This window comes from Musa acuminata, chromosome BXJ1-11, assembly GCF_036884655.1.
Source record: "Musa acuminata AAA Group cultivar baxijiao chromosome BXJ1-11, Cavendish_Baxijiao_AAA, whole genome shotgun sequence".
Classification (NCBI taxonomy): Eukaryota; Viridiplantae; Streptophyta; class Magnoliopsida; order Zingiberales; family Musaceae; genus Musa; species Musa acuminata.
The window spans coordinates 7,266,218-7,280,809 of NC_088337.1; the positions used below are offsets into that span (position 1 = coordinate 7,266,218).

Genomic DNA, 14,592 nt, shown 5'->3' on the forward strand with positions numbered 1-14,592 from the left:
GCTGCCTCCGCAGGCGGTGCTGTCCCGCCGGGAGGCCGCCCCTGTGGGGGGGTTTCGCCCGCGGGAGCAGCGGCGGCAAGCGCCGCTGCCCTGCGGCGCCTCTGCCCGTGGGCTGCCAGCCCCGCCAACAGCAAGCCTACTGCAAGCAGACCGCCGGCCGTTTGCTGCAGGCACAGCGCTTGCGCATGCGCCGGCGCTGTGCTACTTGGCTGCGGTTGCCGCTGCCACTGCAGGTGGCTACAGGCATGCAGATCGAGGGCAGCAACAGTTGCTGCCCTTCCTCACTTTTGCGTCAACGAAAAAATCCGCAAAACACAAAACTGCGTATAGAGATTGTGTTACCTAGGGAGATCGTATATCCCTGTTTCCTTGCAGATCCTTAGGAGAGGGTGAAGGAGGTCAAGCGTCCTCCTCTCTAGCGGTGATCCACACAGCAGGGTTGCGACGACGCTCCTCAAAACTCCAGGCCTGCTCTGAGGTGGAGAGGGAGAGGAGAATAGGAAAGGCAAGCAAAGACTCTAGCCTATGAGGCTGTGAATCCCTCATATTTATAGAGATCCCGTGTCAAACCCTAATGGGTCCTTCCCTAGTGGGTATTGGATCTGCATCCAATAAGACAAGGGCTCCGTCGGATATCTCATATCCGAACCTCTACTCATCGCAATGCCTACCATATGTGTGTGACCCTCTAGACCCAATATCGAGCTGGCCGTGAGTCATACCTGTCAGAACTCCTTCTAACTCAGTGAATTATTATCTCTGTAATAATTCACTCGACTCATTGACTACGGACATACTAGGCCACTACGCCGTAGTCCCCAGACGATACAGGGGAATCCAATCCATTGGACCTGTCTGTCCTCAGTTACCATGTACCTATAGTCCATCATCCATCTAATATCCCAGAGACCGTATATCGAGCATGGTGCTGTCAGACCCATACAGTTTCTACTCGAGTCTCGCTCTAATCGGATTATCCCGGAGAACTCTTTCTCTCTCAACCCGAATGACCCTGGCCAGGGATTTGTCTGAGCAAGAACACATAGGATATTCCTCTCATGACGCCGAGAGTGGATGATCCTCTATTGACACTCAATAGCCCTCGTAAGGTCGACTACCACTCCCAATGACCAGCTGTACTAGATCTGGGGACAGCCAAACCTATAAGTCTGGTATCAAAGAGTGGAGCACTCATACAGGACATCCTTGGCGTCTCAAGTCTAAGGACCAGATACACCACTAGGACTACGGAATCACTGTCTGACAATAAGGCATCATCAACCATCCAGCATTCCGTAAGCGGATCAATCAGTGAACTCATTCTCCAATGAGCACCGGTAATGTATCCCTAGTGTCCCTACACGAGCAGCTATGAGACCAGCTGAATCCATCATATGGACGGGTATACAGCACACCAGTCTATCCGGTTATCACGATGTCCCTCTCGAGTAACCTATGACCGGGATTATTTAGGATATGTGTTTAAAGGTGAATCGATCTCATTATCGTGATCTCATCACGATCCGATTCCCATTGCACAAATCCAAGGACATCACAATATATATATATATGCATTTATGCAATAGTTATAAAGTGATATACGCCAAAATATAATAAGCAAAAAAGATTCTGTATCAAGTCACACGTGCCATCACTCACGTGATTGGCTTGCTGGGCACCTATGACTAGCACCTGCGTCGTGCTACTCGGCCGCATGTTGCTCGAGACCACCCCTGCACGACCTGCCCGCCTGCGTCGTGCTACTCGGCCGCATGATGCCCCGAGACCACACCTGCGCGGCCTGGCCGCCTGTGTTGTGCTCCTCGAATCATGCCCCCGAGACACACTTGTGCGGCCAACCCACCTGCGTCGTGCTCCTCGGCTTCATGCTCCCGAGACACACCTGCGCGGCCAGCCCGCTTGCGTCGTGCTCCTCGGATCATGCCCCCGGCTTCATTCCCCCGAGACACACCTGCGTGGCTAGCCCGCCTGCGTCGTGCTCCTCGGATCATCTCCTCAGCTACACGCTCCTCGAGACACACCTGCGTTGCCAGCCCGCCTGCGTCGTGCTCCTCGGATCATGTCCTCGGCTACACGTCCCCCGAGACCGCGCCTGTGTGGCCAGCCCGTCTGAAAGCTGAAGCCATGCCTCGGACTCCCGTTACAATGACCGACGCATAGCTTCTTTCCGGGGGGGAATATGATGAGGATAGTAATTATGATAAGACCCGGCTGACATCAGACGACGTCTCACGCCTCGATCGGCGCGACAGCACCCGGTCAAACGGACCGGATCACAGCCCGAGACGCATTAACGCCCACTCAGGCTCGCCTCTTCACGCCACGCTAAACCAATGTCAGACGCAACCAACCTGCCCTCTGCAAGCGGGCACCTCAGGAAACAGTAAGCCTCCCTATAAATACCCTCGCACTCTGAACGAGTGGAATGGGGAGGAGAGAATACACCAGGGAGACACCTCAAACTCTTCTTCTTTCTACCCCCTCCATCTACCGACTTGATCGTCGGAGGGGTCAGGTCGAGCCTCCCGACCCGACCTGTGTGCAGGACTGCAAACGGGGCGCATGCCCAGCTAAGGAGCCCCCTCCGGCGGAGACGGTTGACCTCGTCCCGATCGGACCGCCGTAGTCGACTCCCTCGGTGAGCTCGAGGGTCGCATTGGGAAGATCCCGCCTTCTGAACCTGAACCGAGCCACGTCGTCCCGGAGGCCATGGCTCCCAGGTTGTTTACCACAACATATATATATATATATATATATATATATATATATATATATCAGTAATTAGATATATCCTAATATAACTTAATAGAGATGATTAATTATGGATCCAATGAGAAGCAATAATACCTGCAGAGTAGTACTTGGAACCGACAACACATGCGGCTTCATTATCCTAACACTCTATTCTTGGTCAGTGATGGACAACCGTTGACTTTAATATGATTTAGACTATTTGTATATAGTCAACTCTGTACAAGAAGTATGAGATCTGATCTAAACTATAGGAGTCAGATTTGGGATTCCAAATCACTTTGCTCATTTATCTAAACAAATTGCAGTTCAAACTACTGTTCTCTGAACAAACATAAAATAGTGATTATTGATCAAACTCATGGTTGTTAAACCATGAGTTTAGTAAAATTATAGGTTTAATAAATAATATTTCCTTCTCTTTCATTTTTACAATAAACAAAGGCTTACATACTCTCAAAATATTTAAATATATTTCATAGTAAAAAGTTCCAGAACTATTGTTCATTTAATTTGAACTGTGAGCAATTGTATAAAGGCATTTTAGTATTTTTAAGATTCTAAGTTCTATTATTCACGTTATTGTATTATATCATTGGCTTAGCTTAAACATTATAAATCTATTTTTTCATCGATCAAATCCAACGATGAATTCTCTTACTAAAAATTATATTTGATAGGAAATATACTATTAGTTAATCATCATTCGTTACATAATCATAACATGAAATCATCATTTATCCACTTATCCGTTTACGTGAACAAGAGTCCAAGATAAGCGATTCGAAATCTCCCCCAATTAAACATATGAATAATAGGTTAAGAGGAGACTTTTAGGGATAGTTAGAGGAAGCTTCCCCATATAATACTCTATGAAATATTTTATCTCTTTGTGTTCATGTATAAAAGTTCATTGTCACTATGTTGAGAATGAGCTTATTTCTTTTGACTATTTACATATACATTTATATATCTCGGATTATTAATTTGGACATTAAAGGAATTGAGTTGAAAAACCTCTTTCGACCTCGATCTTCATCCAGGAGGATATTGGAAGCTCGATATTTTCATTTCAAATACACCTTGAATAACCATGTGTATACAGGTTTGACCCATGTCGAATTGATCAAGATATCAACGATAATTTTTCTTTAAAAAAATTATTTTCATTTAGTTGGAGTCTTAAGGTGGGTTCTTCGTATCCTTTTATTATACTTCATTTTTAATTTCAATGTCTTCACCATTCCATGATGAATCTTCTCCGAGATGAGATGTTATGATGTCTATCTATTTTTGTTAAAGGCTTTCTTTCCCTAAAAGTATATATCATAAATGAGTTCCATTTACCTATTTGCAAGTGTAATCCTCCTTTGGTAAAGCATTCAAGTTTGTTTCCTGTGTTCAAGAATTTGTCCCAATATCATCTTAATACTTTTCCTTGCTAATTTTCTATTTCCCTTGTTTGATCATCTATCACTAATCCTCTTCCTGCTGTCTGTGATTTCTGTGAAACATCGATTCATCACCTACATTGGAGATGTGAAGGTGAGATTTCCATGGATAATACATCATACATCAAATTATTTTCTCTTGTGTAATAATTTCTGGATAGCAGTACTTGATTTGATTCAAACATCATTTTGATGCAACTATGATGTTTATGTTGTTGAGATGCTAATCTTTCGATAATCTATACTCGTATCGATGTTAAAGGTCAAAATTCACGTTGATGCATGTGGTTTGACCATTGAACAATGAACTTAAAATCCAAACTTGTTTTGTATACCTAAGCGTGATCTCGAAATTGGTATAGATTATTTATTTATTTATTCATTGCCAATCTAATCAAAGAATAATTTAATGAGATGTAAATGGACTCAATATATCTAAATACCTAAAAAAACATGTGCAATCGTAAGTATTTATTGTGCATTGACAAATAACACAGTATTTATTGCAATAATGCAACACTGACTAAGATCTATCTACGTCAAATCCATGGCGTCCTGCGTATCTTAGGATCCAGCGTCTCCAAAATGCAGCAAACAGGAAAAGGACGAATTCACGCGATCACACGAAGTCAAGTTGCCTGCTGCCAAATTGTGGGGCCTTGTTTTTGGAGCAAGTGCAAGACAGCATCCCTGTACTGTATCTTGGCTGACTTTATGTAACAATGAAGTGAGCGGTGCCTGCTGTCGCCGCTGCTGTTGCTCACCGATCCGCCTCGGGCGGCCCAACCGCCGGATTGCAGTGCTCGAGGGAGGTGGTAAAGGCGGTGAAAGGGATTCATGCGTCTCCTATACTTATTGAACTCGACGACGTAACCAGGTCCTCGAGGCAACGACTCCTCCCTTAAGATCTCCGTCTTCTCCCTCCTCGTCACCAGCTTTGCCAGCACTTTCTGTCGAACACTTTGCGGCCAGATGCAATAGAAAGTCTCACTCTTTTGAGAAGAATTGATTGTTTATTCCGCCATATAACGCTGTTTAGAGGAGATCATCTTCATTCTTACAGACTAACGAGATGGGCAGCAAAGAGGAGTACTTGCGAAAGCCAAGCCAGAGCCAGAGTCCGATGCGGTTGAAGCTAAAGATCCTCCTGCTATTGCTCTCAACCAATCTCCTCTCCATCTACATCTTCTATGGCTCCGCCGACCACCATAGGTGGCTACCGTCCTCCGTCCACCACTGGGACTTCGCTGGGCTCCTCCGCGAGTTGAACGCCACCCAGAGTAAGCTCTCAGCCAGCCAGGCCCAGGTGGTGCTGCTCAACCAGCGGCTCGCCAGCACCAAGTCCTTGCTCGAGAGGCTCCTCGCCGACGTCGGCCAAGCCCACCGCGACGAGGCGCCGGAGCAAGGCCTGGAAGGGTGGGCGCACCAGCTCGGCGGGGAGCTGAAGCTCGCCGTGGGGCCGCACAAGCTCCCCTTGGGCTACACTCCCAACCTCGGCTCCCACGAGATGTACCCGACGCTTGGCACGGCTTGCCGGCGCTTCCAGGAGGAGTTGGTCCAGTTCATGAGCTACGACGTCGGGGGCGAGTGCCCGTCCGACGAGGTGTTCGCGCAGCGGTTGATGCTCAAGGGTTGCGAGCCTCTTCCCCGGCGCCGGTGCCACCCCAAGTCTCCCGCCGGCTACGTCGAGCCCACGCCGTTCCCGGAGAGCCTCTGGTCGATCCCGCCCGACACCAGCATCGCCTGGGATGCGTACACCTGCAAGAACTACACATGTTTAGTCAACAGGAGCAAGCAGAAGGGGTCCTACGACTGCAAGGACTGCTTCAACCTGGGTGGCCGGGAGAAGAACCGGTGGGTCTACAACGACGGGGAGCTCAACTACGGGATCGACGAGGTCCTGAGCATCAAGCGCGGCGCCATCCGCATCGGGCTAGACATAGGCGGCGGCACCGGCTCGTTCGCGGCGAGGATGAGGGAGCGCAACGTGACCATCGTCACCAGCACCATGAACTTCAACGGACCCTTCAACAACTTCATCGCCTCCCGCGGCCTCGTCCCGCTGCACATCAGCGTCGCTCACCGGCTGCCCTTCTATGACAGCACGCTCGACATCGTCCACTCCATGCATGTGCTCAGCAACTGGATCCCTGACGTCATGCTCGAGTTCGCTCTCTTCGACATCTACCGGGTGCTGCGGCCCGGCGGCCTCTTCTGGCTAGATCACTTCTTCTGCCACGGCAAGCAGCTCAACTCCACGTACGTGCCCATGTTCCAGCGCATCGGGTTCAGGCGGCTCCGGTGGCACGCAGGCCGGAAGCTCGATCGAGGCTTCGAAAAGGACGAGTGGTACGTCTCTGCACTTCTGGGGAAGCCCTTGACATAGCCTAACACCAAAGCAGGTCCATCGAGGAGACATTGAAATTATCAGCCGTAGCATGTGGTGTTATGAGTGTAATTGTTTCGTCTATTGTGACACTACTGATAAAAGAGTGAAGAAAGATCAGCTTCGGACGAACTCTACAGGAATAAACTCAGCAATCTTTTCTGTCCGTAAACAACTTACGATATGTCAAAGAAATCCTCTCTTCGATGAACATAATGCATTTAAATCAAGTTATAAATGCACTTAAAAGATGTGTTGCAGATGCAGATTTAGTTTTGGATCCCACCGACAAAAAAGACGAAGAAATAGGATCGTACACTACGTAGTTCGGCGACCACTTCCCCAAAACGATACCTCTCTTGTTTTTGTGGACCCTCACGCTACTGTGGGGGGTGGGTCCCACGAACATTGGTTGGTTGAGGGGAGTTCATGTGTAGAAGCAGGACAGAGCCGTCATTTCATCAAATATGGAGGTCACGGGTGCAACCCGGTAAACACAACCGTCGTCACCCTGAAATCAAACACGGTGAACCAACCCATCTCATTTCATATAAACACCTCCTCCGCCCACTTTCTCCGTCGCATCGACCTTCCCTCCGCGCGCCTCTTCTTTTCCTCCGCTCCCCGTTGAACCCACTGAAAACCCTAATCTGCATCCGCCGTCGGGGAACTCGACCTGTGTCCCTTTCGTTTGATGCGGTGCGCGCGATGGATGTGGGTGGGGCGCGCATCCACTCGTCGCATAGTCAAGGAGGTTTTCCGAGACTTCAGAGGCAGAAGAGCCGGCTTGAGCATGGCGCTGACAACTGGTCCATCTTCCCTCTCTCTCTCTTCTATTCGATCTGATTTCTTGGAAGTTTCTGCTGGTCTTGGGTTTGTTTTCCTGCTTCCGGATCCCCTTTGTTATGTTCTTGCTGGTGGTGTTGCAGATTTCCAGAGGTTCGACCAGCAGTGCGTTACGGGCGAGTTGAGCCCTCCATTTCTTTGCCTGCTTCTCTTTCATTAGGGTTGCGCGTTTTTGTGCATACCTCTTCGTTTCTATCATGTTCCACATAACACGATACATTAAGATTTCAGGTCGGGTATAAATCTCAACGTGTGTCCTGTGGATAATAGGATTCTGGATTCGATCCTTTTGGATATACGCATGATATATGACAATCAGCTACAATAAGTTAATTCTGTTATGTTTTCATTATGGGCAAAGTATGAGATGATTTTATAGTTGAATGCAAGTCAACATTTCACTGAATAAGCCATGTAAAATTTGTTGGGCTTGCTCATCTCCTTTTAACTTAACCATAATTCATATTAAGAGAGGTATAGTGATTATGAAAATAAGCATAAAAAGGCAACAACGAGGGTAGCAGGTACATCTTGACAGCAACAAAAAAAAAAAGAGAAAAAGACATAAATCTAAGGAGAAAGAAAGAGAAAAAAACAAGGACAATACAGAGAAATTATTCTCAATCATCTAGCAATGTTCTCATCTCGGGTTAGATCAAATCTATAGTAGATTCTTACTGTGATTACTTGGAGAGACTTGGGGAGAATTTAGTGATGTGATCCTTGTATCCTAGTTATTTTCTTATGATTGTTGCTAGGGTTTTGGGCAAGAGATTAATATTTATATATTCATTATTCTTATAGTGGATTATCGTTAGTTTGCCCCGTGGTTTTTACCCTTCACATTAGAGGGGTTTTCCACGTATATCTTGGTGTTATATTTGATTATGATTTTATTTAATTCCGCTGTGTGTTATAACCTGCTAGTATTTGTTCATATGCAAAAGTTTATTTTACTTTATATCCCATAAATTGGTATTAGGGCAAGGTTGTGGTGATTTAATTTTTGTATTTGAACATGAAGGCCAGTAGTGTTTCTCGCATGATTAGTTTGAAGGGAAACAATTGGATGATATGAAAACCAAGAATGAAATATTTCTTGTATTACAAAGATTTATATGGACCTTTGCAAGGGGATAGTGCAAAACCTATAACTAGAGTAGAAGAGGTTAGATCGAAAAACAATTAGGTTTATTTGACAATAGCTTGATGATAGTGTCTTTCACCATGTTTCTATTGAAATTTCTGCATATTCGCTTTGAAAAAAGTTGGAAAGTCTCTATGAAAGAAAAACAGTAGGCAACAAAGCTTTTTTTATCAGAAAACTTGTGAACCTAAAATATAGAGAGGGTGCTTCTATTGCCGACATTTAAATGAAATGTAGAGTATCATTAGTCAATTATCCTCTATGAAAATGTCTCTTGATGTTGAGTTGCATGCATTGTTACTTCTCAGTTCATTACCAGAAAGTTGGGAGACACTAGTGATTTCCCTCAGTAATTTTGCACCAGATGGTGTTGTGACTATGAGTCAAGTAACAAGTAGTTTGTTGAATGAGAAGTTGAGAAGAAATAATTTAGCAACATCTCAGAATGATTTATAAGCATTTATATCAGAGAACAGAGGAAGGTCAAAGTCTAGAAGCATCCTTCTGATGATATTTTTTTTTTGTGTCAGGATCTTGAGTGGGTGATTGACACAGGTGCTTCTTATCATGCTACACTACGGAGGAAGTTTTTTGCTACCTATAGGTCTGAAAATTTTGGTGTTATCAAGATGGGCAACTATGGCATAGTAGATATCATTGGCATAAGTGATATCCATTTAAAGACCAACCTTGGCTGCAAGTTGGTGCTTATGGATGTGAGGCATGTGGTTGACTTGAGGCTAAATTTAATTTCAGTTGGAAGGCTAAATGATGAAGATTATGATAGCAGATTTCACAGTGAACAATGAAAGCTTAGTAATGTTTCTCTTATTGTGGCTAGTGGAAAGAAATATATACTTTATACAGATTGCAGGTCAAAGTTTGTGGTGAATAGTTAAATGCTACAGAGAAACACTTCAGTATTAAGTTGTGGCATAGGCGACTACGACACATGAGCGAGAAGGGGCTACAAGCTCTTTCCAAGAGAGAGGTATTGCCAGATCTCGGAGGTATATATCTAAACACTTGTATTGATTGTTTGACTGGTAAATAACACAGAGTTTCATTTGCTAGTCCTGCTTTGTCTAAAAAAATACATGCCTTAGACCGTGTTTATACAGATGTATGTGGTTTTTGAGGACAAAAACTCCTGGTGGATCTGTTGATGTTCCTGGTATTAGTGGTGTACTTTATTTTGTCACTTTTATAGATGATTTTTCCAAGAAAGTTTGGGCCTATGCTTTGAAGACCAAAGATCAAGTTATTAATATCTTCAAAAAGTTTCATACAAGAGTTAAAAGGGAGACAGAAAGATAATTGAAATGTATAAGATTAGATAATAGTGGTGAGTACACAGGATTATTTAATGATTATTGTAGGTCACATGAAATCCAATATGAGATGACAGTTTCTGGTACACCTCAGCATAATGCTATTGTAGAGAGGCTGAACTGCATCATTATGTAAAAGATCAGATGTATACTTTTACAGGCCAAGCTACCCAAAGAGTTTTGGGATGAGGTTTTGAGGATTGTAGTTGATGTGATCAACTTATCACCATGTTCAGCCTTATATGGTGATGTTGCAGAGCATATAAGATCAGGGAAAGATGTTTCCTACGAGCATTTGAGAGTGTTTGGTTGTTGTGCATTTACACATGTTCTAAACAATGAGAGTTCCAAGCTGGATGGTAAGACTAAAGAATATATTTTTCTTGGTTACTCACATGATCATTTTGGTTACAGGCTTTGGGATCCAGAAAAGCAGAAGGTGTTAAGAAGCAAAGATGTAGTCTTCTATGAGGATCAAACCTTTGTGGATTTAAAGAAGAAGACACAAACCAAGACTTCTGCAGAAGGATTAGCAGATTATGACCCAGTTACTCCTCCAGTATATCAGGGTGATAGGGGAGATGTATAGGAAAATGGTATAGAGCCTAATGTTAATCTACCTACAGGACATGTTGAGCAAGAAGAAGTTAGAGAGCAACTTCCCATAGAACCTCAATTAAGAAGATCTTCTAGATAACGTCAACCTTCCAAAAGATTCTCTATAGATGAGTATGTGATGCTTACCGATGCAAGTGAACCAGAGAGTTGCTAAGAGCAGAAAGAGAAGTTGTTAGTTACTATGCAGGAAGAGATGAATGCTCTTCAGAAGAACCACACTTATGATTTGGTACTGCTACCAAATGGAATGAAGGCATTGAAGAACAAGTAGGTTTTTAAGTTAAAGATTCAAGAATATTGTTCACAACCAAAGTACAAAGCTAGATTGGTTGTGAAAGGCTTTGGTAAAAAAAAGGTATTAACTTTGAAGAGATTTTTTCTCCTATTGTTAAAATGTCTTCTATTTGTATTGCTCTTAGTATTGCTGCTAGTTAGGATTGGAGGTTGAACAGTTAGATGTGAAGATAGCTTTCCTTCATGGTGATTTAGAGGAGGAAATTTATATGGAGCAACTAGAAGGCTTCAAAGTCAAAGGTAAAGATAATTTTGTTGGTAAGTTGAAGAAGAGCTTGTATGGGCTAAAGCAAGCTCCAAAACAATGATACAAAAAGTTTGATTCATTTATGACAAAAAATAGATACAAAAGAACGGTTTTAGATTATTGTGTGTACATTAAATGGTTTGGTGAGAATTTTATTATTCTCTTACTTTATGTTAATGACATGTTTATTCTTGGGAAAGATATGTCTATAATTGACAGGTTGAAGAAGGAAATGAGTGAGTTTTTTGCAATAAAGAACATGGGGCCAACAAAGCAAATACTGTGTATGCAGATTTCCCGTGACAAGAAAAATAAGAAGATTTGGTTGTCACAGGAGAAATACATCAAGAAGGTATTGGAAAGATTCAGTATGAGTAATGCAAAACCAGTTGGTTCTCCACTTGCAAGTCACTTCAAATTATGCTCAGAACAGAGTCCATCAAGTGATGAAGAGAAGGAGAAAATGCAAAAGGTTCCTTATGCTTCAGCAGTTGGAATTTTAATATATGCAATGATATGTATGATGTCGGACATCGCATATGCAATTGGTGTTACTAGCATATTTCTTGCAAATCCACTAGGCAGTAGTGAAGTGGATTTTTAGATATCTCAGAGGGAGCTCTAAAGTTTGTTTAAACTTTGGAGGTGGACCACATGTGTTGACAGGTTACACAGATGTAGATATGACAAGAGATATAGATACGAGGAAGTCCACTTCAGGTTATGTACTTACTTTTGCAGGGGGAGCTGTGTCATGACAATCCAAGTTGCAAAGGTATATTGCTCTCTCAACTACAGAAGCAGAATATATTGCTGTTACAGAGATATGCAAAGAAATATTATGGATGAAAGAATTCTTACAAGAATTAGGGCTGAAATAGGAAAATTATGTGGTGCATAGTGACATTCAGAGTGTCATCTATTTGTGTAAGAACCCAATGTTTCATTCCAAGTCAAAGCATATAGATGTCAGATACCACTATATTTGAAATGTATTTGAATAGAAGCAGTTGCAGCTTCAGAAAATTCACACAGATGACAAAGTGCAGATATGTTGACAAATACTTTACCAAAAGAAAGACATGAGATATGCCGACAGCTGGTCAACATAGCTTCACACTGAGGAGTCTTCGGACAGCCTCCCTTATAGGCTGAAAGGGAAGGTTGTTGGGTTGACAGCCCGCATTCAGTCCAAGGTGGGCTTTATCAACTCACAGCTCACCCCCTCTTAACCTAACCCTAATTCATATTAAGGGGGTGGGGTGGGGGGTGGTGGCTACAAAAATAAGTATAAAAGGGCAGCAACGAGGGCAACATGGTACATCTTGGTAGCAGCAAAAATGAGGAGAAAAAGACAGAAATCGAAGGAGAAAGAAAGGGAAGAAAACAAGGACAACGCAGAGAGACTATTCTCAATCATCTAGTAGTATTCTCATCTCAAGTTAGATCAAATCTACAGTAGATTCTTACTGTGATTACTTGGGGAGAATTAGAGAAAATTTAGAATTTTGTGCACAGTGACATGATCCTTGTATTCCAGTTATTCTCTTATGATTGTTGCTAGGGTTTTGGGCAAGGAAATTGATATTTGTATATTCATTATTCTTATAGTGAATTATTTCTAGTTTGTTATGTGGTTTTTACCCTTCACATTGGATGGAAAAGTTTTCCACGTATATCTTGGTGTTCTATTTGATTGTGATTTCATTTAATTCCACTACGTGTTAGTATATACAAAAGTTAATATTTATTCATATATAAAAGTTTATTTCACTTTATATCGCATCAAAATTAATATGCAATCTTGCATGTTAAACGTAAGCCAAATAATTTTCCAAATCGATATTCCACTCACTGTCGATTGCATATGGTGTATGGTGTACGGATTTGGATTCAGGTTTGGACCCTTGCGTATTTGTCGAACTTCAACTCTTAATCTAAAATTTCCTACTATGATGTGTCAAAACCTTTTCTGATTTGAAGTGTTTGTAATTAGTATAATTTTGTATGACGATGTGTTTTCCTTTCTGATTTTGAAAAATAAAAATTTCAAGATGTATATCTGTGCTTTTCATTTTGCATGTAAACTATTTCAAGCTTGACCAACAAATTTATGATCTCAAGAACTGGATCATGATGGATGTGTGACCTATGAGAGATTCAGGGTTCTCTTCCTTGGTGAATAATATGCCTTCTCTCATTATGAACACCAAGCTTTATTTTTGATGTAGAGAAAAAAAAAAGTTTGTTTTTCTTCTATTTAGGAACTAAAAAATACATGTATACCAAATTTCTACAGTGTTAGTGTGAAAATGAACTTAGACCTTGTATGTCATTTAACAAAATTCGCAGCTTACATTCATGGGATTTTTGTAGAATTGGCAAACATTGCATTTCCTCTACTACATGCAGTAGAGTTTTCTCAGAGGTCTTTGAGTTTTATCTTACCATGTTTATAAATATTAGCTTGTAATTCTTGTTTGCCACAGTTTCAAAAATTAAATGAAGGCTTATGCCTTCTAAATATATTGTCAGTCACTTACCATGGAGAGTCCTGAATATTATTCCTGAGAATAAGGTTGTTTTGCAAGAAACACATCTTATGTTTTTGTGGGCATCCGAATGGGACTTGGGAAGTTAAGCTTCCTGCTGAGGAAGTTTCCCGGTACCTCCCATACAACTTTTCCACGGATGCAATTGCAAAAGAGGACTGGCTTACACTTATTGCATCCCACTGTCATGCATGGTTGCTCTCAGTTTCCTTCTATTTTGCAGCATGCTATGGCTTTGATACGGAGACCAGGTAACATCTGTATGGTTGGATCTATTGATGCATGAAGGATGCACATATAGATGTGTGACATGATTGATGTTTTAGTTAGTTTTGATATATTGATGCATTCCTTTACTAAATATTCGAAAACTTGATTGTTAAGTTGGTGGCTATGGTTCTAAAATTTGTGTTAAAGATCAGCTCATCACATGAAATGTTTGTACTTTGTGTCAGTCCATGTGATGTGTGTGTTTTATGTTGCTGTCTGTGTCAGCATGCATCAGTGTGACCATATTTGTTTTTTTTTAGATTTCTTAAGGCTCGTGGATATAGGGGAATGTTAAAAGCTCTGTCTCCAATGCATAAGATGAACTTGCATAAATCAATGAAGTCTAATTTGTTTTTGATGCACTTTAAATGCAGAACTCAAAATTCAGCCTTTATTAAAATTTGTCAGGTTTCAAGTCTCAATGTTGTATTCTTTAGTCATGCAATATGAATTATCAGTAGTAGTTATAAGTTATAACCTTTTGTTCATGCACTTTCAAGCAGTGGTTTGTTATAGTTAAAACTATGTCTTTTTTTTTAAATACTATAAAGTCATTAAAATTATGTTTGTTATAGTTAAAATTATGTCTTTTTTAAATCCTATGAAGTCATTAAATATTTTATTCTCAACGAGGTAAATTGTATGTTACTGAAGACATAAACATACACAGTTATATAC

The 14,592-nt window shown here is 42.0% G+C and overlaps 1 protein-coding gene and 1 long non-coding RNA gene across 2 annotated transcripts; both read left to right on the forward strand.

Annotated features, from left to right (window-relative positions):
• Positions 1 to 4,990: 4,990 nt before the first annotated feature.
• On the forward strand, positions 4,991 to 6,769 carry LOC135596582 (probable methyltransferase At1g29790). Its single transcript, XM_065088633.1, has one exon. The coding sequence runs from the start codon at positions 5,296 to 5,298 to the stop codon at positions 6,607 to 6,609; it is 1,314 nt and encodes a 437-aa protein (XP_064944705.1). The 5' UTR covers positions 4,991 to 5,295; the 3' UTR covers positions 6,610 to 6,769.
• A 364-nt stretch (positions 6,770 to 7,133) lies between these two features.
• LOC103970750 (uncharacterized) lies at positions 7,134 to 7,804 on the forward strand. The gene is made up of 2 exons (XR_670658.3): positions 7,134 to 7,418; positions 7,539 to 7,804. It is a non-coding gene; the product is annotated as an uncharacterized LOC103970750 (long non-coding RNA).
• Positions 7,805 to 14,592: the final 6,788 nt, after the last annotated feature.

Excerpts from the sequence above, each read along its gene's own strand:
- LOC135596582 (XM_065088633.1), top strand. The coding sequence starts at position 5,296 with ATGGGCAGCAAAGAGGAGTACTTGCGAAAGCCAAGCCAGAGCCAGAGT.